The sequence below is a fragment of the Mytilus californianus genome, unplaced genomic scaffold, assembly GCF_021869535.1.
Source record: "Mytilus californianus isolate M0D057914Y unplaced genomic scaffold, xbMytCali1.0.p SCAF_5, whole genome shotgun sequence".
NCBI classification, from domain to species: domain Eukaryota; kingdom Metazoa; phylum Mollusca; class Bivalvia; order Mytilida; family Mytilidae; genus Mytilus; species Mytilus californianus.
Window position 1 is genome coordinate 53,957,425 of NW_026262701.1, and position 8,143 is coordinate 53,965,567.

The following is an 8,143-nucleotide window of genomic DNA, read 5'->3' on the forward strand; positions in this document are numbered from 1 at the left end:
ATGTTAAGTTTTTGTGTTTTGGTCTTGTTTTTCTAATACTGTATGCAATAGGTCAACTTTATTTGGTGTATGGAAATATTTTACTATGTACATGTCAGTTTGGCAGGTTTTATTTGACCTTGACCTCATTTTCACGGTTCATTGCCCAATGTTAAGTTTTTGTGTTTTGGTCTGTTTTTCTAATACTGTGTGCAATAGGTCAACTATATTTGGTGTATGGAAATATTTTTCGATGTGCATTCAGTCTGGCAGGTTTTATTTGACCTTGACCTCATTTTCATGGTTCATTGCTCAATGTTAAGTTTTGTGTTTTGGTCTGTTTTTCTTAAACTTTAAGCAATAGGTCAACTATATTATATTTGGTGTATAATTATTGCAAGGTCTGACATTCACCTCAGTTTCATGGTTCATTGGTCAATGTTCAGTTTTCCTGGTTAACTTTGTTTCTTAAATACTATAAGCAATAGGTCAACTATATTTGATGCATGGAATGATTTTAAGGTGTACATGTCTGTCTGGCAGGTTTTATCTGACCTTGACCTCATTTTCATGGTTCATAGGTCAAAATAAAATTTCCATGGTTTGGACTGTTTCTTTTATATTATAAGCAATAGGTCATCTATATATTTGGTGTATGGAATGATTGTATTAAAGGTGTACATGTATTTCCTGTTTGATTTATCTGACTTTGACCTCATTTTCTTGGATCATAAATGTTAATGTGATACTTATAGTAAAACTTTATATTTAGACTATCAGTATAAAATCAATGGTCAGTATAGTAGGCGAGACATTTCAGCGTGTGCACTCTTGTTGTTTAATTTGTTCTATTCAGTACGAGTAACAAAGATCACATCAATCATAGATGTAAACATTTATCTGTGTTTACCTATTTAGATCTTGAGTAATGCTTCTTGACAACTAAAACTGACGAGAAATGGAAAAATTACACAATTTTAAAATAATTGTTGCTTAAACCCACTTCAACATATCTTTAAATAAAAATGTTAGAGCTTGATAAAAATGTTATCTTGTAGAATGCATCTTTATGAGAGTAGCATAGAAAAACTTGGATAATACACATCATTTAATTTTATGCACATATTGGATAAAAAGTAAGATAACACTTTTATTGGAATGCCTAATGTATGCATTATTATACTTATTATATATGGTTTTTCTTTCAGGAAATAATTTATACGATGAACAAATTCCAGACTTTTTAAAAGAAAATAAAGACTCTGATGAAAGATCTGCATATATTATTATGGAAAGAATTTTCCCATTCGTTCAGAAGAATTATTTAATTAAGAAGGGAGAGGAATTATTATTGAGAAATGTGGTCAATGAAATAGGAATTTATGGAGTTTTAATAGGGTAATTATTTAAATAGTTTTTTTTTTTTAATAATTTGAATTTATTGCATTTAACTTCTGAAATTTAGACATACACACAAGCAAGGGGAAATAATAAGAATAATTTCTTGTATACAATTTCACTGACAGACTTATTGGAGACATCAACAATAAGTTCTGGAAAGGGTGGAGTGTTATGAAGATTGGAAAACAAATTGAGAAGGAAGCCAAAACTAGCTATTTTAAAGGAATATATGTGCATTGCAAGAATAACCTTAGATTTTAACAGATTATACATTTTTTTGTCATCTGTAAAATTCCATAGTATCATTATCCAAGTTAAATTAGGCCATTCAAAATAATGGCTACCAGGCTTGTGATACACCAAACTTGCTGTCCACAAGCAATGGCATTATTGGTCATTAGGGATTATTATAGTTATACTCAGTCTACATTATAACTTCAGTAATTACTTTATGTGTCAATCTGATAAGAATATATACGTAAACTAATGGTTCACCTAATATCCATAAACTCCATAAAAAATTAGGACGGAACAAATGATATTTAATCCACAGCACATATTTTTTGTACAATGTATTATTTTTATTTCAGATCAGAGACAGATATTTTAGAGAATAAAGAAATAGGACATTTAGTGAGAACTAAAAGTGAGGATTCTAATGAGGGAGGGGTTGTTGTTGGATTTTCTGTAATAGATTCACCATATCTTATATCTGATATCAACGAGGGATGGACATTATAATTTCTTTTGATCATCACTTGACCACTGAATGTATTATTGTATACTGTTGTACATCCTATTTTCTGTTAAAGTCATTTTTTTACAATTTAAGTCTTTCTTTGTCATACCAGGATGCCACTTTGATTTATGAAAAGGTGCATTTTTCATAAATGACATATAGTCACTTTTTTCTCATCACTTGGCGTCCGTCGTCTGTCGTCTTCCGTTAACTTTTACAAAAATCTTCTCCTCTGAAACTACTGGGCAAAATTTAACCAAACTTGGCCACAATCATCATTAGGGTATCTTGTTTAAAAAATGTGTCTGATGACCCTGCCTGCCAACCAACATGGCCGACATGGCTAAAAATAGATCAAAGGGGTAAAATGCAGTTTTTGGCTTATATCTTTGAAACTAAAGCATTTAGAGCAAACCTGACATGGGGTAAAATGCTCATAAGGTGGAGATTTGTCTGCCCTGAAATTTTCTGACGAATCAGACAACCCGTTGTTGGGTTGCTCCCCTAAATTGGTAATTTTAAGGAAATTTTGCAGTTTTTGGTTATTATCTTGAATATTATTATAGATAGAAATAAACTATAAACAGCAATAATGTTCAGCAAAGTAAGATCTACAAATAAGTCAACATGACCAAAATTGTCAATTAACCCCTTAAGGAATTATTGCCCTTTATAGTCAATTTTTAACAATTTTTCGTAAATTTTTGTAATCTTCTACAAAAATCTTCTCTGAAACTACTGAGACAAATTTTATCAAACTGAGCCATAATCATCATTAGGGTATCTAGTTTTAAAAATGTGTCTGATGACCCCAGCCTGCCAACCAACATGGCGGACATGGCTAAAAATAGAACATAGGGGTAAAATGCAGTTTTTGGCTTATATCTCTGAAACTGAAGCATTTCGAGCAAATCTGACTGGGTAAAAATGTTCATCAGGTTTAGATCTATCTGCCCTGAAATTTTCAGACAAAAAGACAACCCGTTGTTGGGTTGCTGCACCTGAATTGGTAATTTTAAGGAAATTTAGAAATAAACTGTAAACAACAATAATGTTCAGCAAAGTAAGATCTACAAATAAGTCAACATGACCAAAATTGTCAATTGACCCCTTATAGAGTTATTGCCCTTTATAGTCAATTTTTAACAATTTTTCGTAAATTTTTGTAATATTTTACAAAAATCTCCTCTGAAACTACTGAGACAAATTTTACCAGACTTGGCCATAATCATCATTAGGGTATCTTATTTAAAAAATTTGACCAATGACCCGCCTGCCAACCAACATGGCGGACATGGCTAAAAATAGAACATAGGGGGTAAAATGCAGTTTTTGGCTTATATCTCTGAAACTAAACTGACATTGGAGTAAAAATGTTCATCAGGTTTAAATTTATCTGCCCTGAAATTTTTTGACAAATTAGACAACCCGTTGTTGGGTTGCTGCCCCTGAATTGGTAATTTTAAGGAAATTTTGCAGTTTTTGGTTATTATCTTAAATATTATTATAGACAGAGATAAATTGTAAACAGCAATAATGTTCAGCAAAGTACAATCAACAAATAAGTCTATATGACCAAAATTGTCAATTGACCCCTTAAGGAGTTATTGCCCTTTATAGTCAATTTTTCATAAATTTTTGTTATATTTTACAAAAATCTTCTCCACCTAATCTACTGAGCCAAATAGAATTAAACTTAGCCACAATTTTCAATAGGGTATCTTGATTGAAAAATGTATCCAATGACCCTGTCATCCAACCAACATGGCCGCCATGGCTAAAAATAGAACATAGTTTACAATAGTAGTCTAAGGGAAAATTGTAAAAAAAACAATTTCAAATGGTCACAACTTGAAAACTAATTTAAATAATGATAAGGGTCTTCAGTAACTATTTTAAGAGTAAAATAGGATGACCTGTTTTAAATTTAACTACTGGGCCAAATCAAACCAAACTTGGCCTCAATCATTATTATGGTATCTAATACTATTTATTATGATTTTAACCTTATTTTACATGATTTCCAAAAACACAGTAGATACAGGTGAGCGACACAGGCTCTTGAGAGCCTCTAGTTCATAATATAAGGAATAAACCTTATAATGTATATTTTTTTTTTAATTCAACACTTTCCCCATATATAAATTTGATTCCTTAATTTTCAAGCATTGTTTGAGCCCAAGAAAACATTAGTATTCTATAACTATTCAGAGGCGAGTGTATCATATGCTCTTATAGCAGCTTTTTACTTATATTTAGAATACAAAGAACCAATGTATAATGCGTATTAAACAGATTCTTATATATAATAGTACAAATAGATGAAGGTGAAATTTCACTTATAGGAAATTGTAAGCATAATGCTACCAATCGTTTTTATACGCCCGTTTACGGGACATAATATGGTATACCTCTGTCCGTCCGTCTGTCCGTCGTCAACATGTCGGACATTAACTCAAAAATGCTTTAACCAATTTGCTTAAAACTTTGGTGAATTGTTTATATCTATTGACGTGAGCTCCCTTTCGTTTTTTATAAAATTTAGATTTTATGTTTCCGAGTTATGGGGTTTTATTCATTAAAAAAAGGGGGATTTTCCAGTTTTCGGACAATAAGTCAAGAATGCTTTCACCAACTTGCAAGAAATTGTGGTGAATTGTTTATATCTATTGACATGAGCTCCCTTTCAATTTTTATAAATTTTAAATTTTACGTTTCCGAGTTACAGAGTTTTATTCATAACAAAGGGGGGATTTTCCAGTTTTCGGACAAAAAATCAAAAATGCTTTCAGCAATTCTTATGAAACTTTGGTGAATTGTTTGTATGTATTGATGTAAGCTCCCTTTAGAATTTTATAAATTTTGCATTCTACATTTCTGAGTTATGGGGTTTTATTCATTTAAAAAAGGGGTGATTTTCCAGTTTTCGGACAATAACTCAAAAACGCTGTCACCAATTCTCATGAAACTTTGGTGAATTGTTTATATCTATTGATGTAAGCTCCCTTTTTATTTTCATAAATTTCTGATATGACATTGAGAATTAATTGAACTTTATTTGTTTATAGTCTGACAACAGATTTACTAAGTATTGCACAACAGCAAGAAATCTTTCATTGAATATAAATTCAATTCATATAACCAATTTCAAGATATTTGACTTCATTTATTCAGAAACCTATAATATGTTAAATATTTAATTACAATCCAAATTCAGACCTGAATCAAGCTTGAATATTGTGTCCATTTTTGCCCCAACTGTTCAGGGTTGGACCTCTGCGGGCGTATCTAGCTGCGCTCAGCGAAGCAGTTTATTAAGATTTATCTCAAATTTTGCTTGCTTTTAATGGGTGCTATAACATTAATAAATGTGACATGGCGGGCATGCAGATTTACCCTTTTATATCTGTTTTCATTTACATACATAATTTTATGCCTGTATTTTGTAACGTCTTTTTCTTTTATATCCTTTACTGAGAAATCCATGGTTGTATATAATGGAATTTAATAATACATTATTTTTTTATACAGTTCAATAATTTTTTATAACAATATGGTTGATCTGACCTACATTTCACACTAGAATGACTTCAGTTGTGATTTCAAGCCAATATTTTGTAGTGTTAAAATGATATTACATGACTACAGCACTCTTAGACTCATGATTGTACATCACAATGATCAATGATCAGTAACAGTTTTGATTAAAGGAAACTATTGTGAAAAAAAAAACCTTCAAGATTTACACCAAAATAGCTTTCAATTGTATTTTATATACAAAATGTACTACCGGTATATTCTTGAAAAAAAATCGTCAACAAATCTTTTGGTGAAAACTGTATATACTGCCTTTAGACTGCAGAAAGTGTAAAAAAAAATACAGAGATCAAACAGGAAATAGCTTGAAGGAAGGATTCAGGTGACACTTCAAAGATATTAATACCAAAAATCAAACCAAATCTCACAATAACCACCCACAAAACATTATTGTCAGACTTAGACCTGAAGAAGCATTGATACGTAGATTTGGCAGTACTGTCATGAAATAGAAGTTCCTTCATAATAAAAGTTCCAAATATTTTTTCCACGGAAACAAATATTACAGAATTGTTCCTTACCTAATAAAGGGTATAGAATATTTGTTCCACCTTACGGAATAAAGGATATAGAATATTTGTTCCAACAGGAACAGAAATAATGGCATTGTTTATAACAAAATTTCCAGGGTAACTTCTGTTAAGCGGAACAAATATACGTTTACAGTACATTTTTTTTACCAAGCATAAGGTTTTAAATAAATATTATGGCCAACACAAAGACAGCATCTAGAAAAGAAATATAAGGGAAATTCAAGGAAAGAATTGTCAAAATGCACAAATTCATTTGCTGTATTTCAAATATGAGACTCTACTGCAAAGAAATTTTGTCATTGGTTTAACCATATTTGTGAGCTATTAACACACATAGCAGGTGGGGTTGCTTAAGCTATTTTAAGCACATGCTTTCTGTCATTAAAATGCACATTCCTGTGATGCTTTTTATTCGATATTGTTGTCATGTTTAGCTTACTGTGTTCAGACTTCAGTATATAATGTTATTGTTTATACATATATTTTTATGAATAGATTGGTAATTCCGTAATAAAAGCTTGTGCAATTAATTATTTTTTGTCTCTAAATACTAAATTATAAGATGTTGTAAAATATCTTTCTCTTAGGTCTTGCATCCTTATTATATTTTGGCATCACACAAGGTCATGTTTTCCTCAGACTATTTAGCAAATCTTTACACTAAATCCATTGGATGTATCCTGATTGATGTTTTAGTTGGGGAAAACATGATTTATATAGTATTTGTAATTGGCTTTCAACTAGCTTTGAGTAACTGTGAGTACACTTAGATCAGTTCTGTGTGTCTTTAGTCGTTTTATCAGATGTTTTTGTACTCTGTGTTGATGTGATGAGTCAAACCTTTTCCAGTTGATTTTCTATTGTTTGTTCCTAATGTTGTGCTGTTACACCACTGTCCCATGTAAGCGGAGGGTTTAGGGCTCACAAATAGTTTAACCATGTCACATTGAATTTCTTTATGTGGCTGTCCCAAGTCAGGAGCCTGTAATTCAGTGTTTGCTGTTGGTTGCTTTCCATCATTTTTGTTTTCCATTTATTGTTTTGTACATAAAAATCAGGCCATTTGTTTTTCTTGCTGAATTGTTTTACATTTTCTCATGTCAGGGCCTTTTATATCTTTCTTTGTGGTATGGATTTTGCTCATTGTTGAAGATTGTAAAGTGACCTATTTTGCTTACATTTACATCATTTGGTCACTGGAGGATAGTTGTCTCATTGGCAATCATACCATATTTTAAAAAAAATTTATATGTTTATGTCAATATGGAAGATCCCATTTATTTGTAGACACTTGAATAATCATACACTGAAAATGATAAATGAATATGTGGTGTCAATAATTACTGTTTGTTTGTTCTGCAACCCAAGTAAAAGATAAAGACATGGGTATGACAATTTCAATGCCAAAACATCATTTATATGCTACAGTTTTGTCAGGAAAAGTATTTTTGATTATCTCCTTTTCTCCATGTTCTCAGTTTCTGTCAAAGAAAGATGATTTCAAGAAGTATATTACAAGTCTTTTAGTCTGAACCTTACATATATATATATATGTGTATGTTTGTGTATAATGTTATCCCTTAAACATACTTTGTGCAATTCATGTCTATGTACGTTTATGAAAATGTTGATGACCAAATAATTAAGGTACTTTAAAGAACCATTTTTTTTCTTCCTGAGACAACCAAACTTCTAAATTTCTTATGACACAACCATCATACCAATTGCATTGGAATAATAAATGATTGATTGATTGTTTGTTGCTTAACATCTAGTAGCAATAATTAATGAGCTCCAATTAATACTGGTGAATTTAAATAAAATTGATGTGATGATTTATCTGTAGCTTGTTATATATAAACTGGTTTCAGAAGTGTAAAATATACAAAATTGG

General features: G+C 30.9%; 1 protein-coding gene across 2 annotated transcripts in view; it reads left to right on the forward strand.

The window, feature by feature from the left end:
* Positions 1 to 6,263, forward strand: part of LOC127702629 (glutathione synthetase-like) — a 24,400-nt gene extending 18,137 nt beyond the window's left edge. For both annotated transcript variants that reach the window (XM_052206905.1, XM_052206904.1), the window contains exons 12-13: positions 1,188 to 1,377; positions 1,971 to 6,263. In XM_052206905.1, the coding sequence (XP_052062865.1) occupies positions 1,188 to 1,377; positions 1,971 to 2,121 (341 nt within the window). In that variant the 3' untranslated portion in view covers positions 2,122 to 6,263. The remainder of the gene's footprint in view (positions 1 to 1,187; positions 1,378 to 1,970) is intronic.
* Positions 6,264 to 8,143: the final 1,880 nt, after the last annotated feature.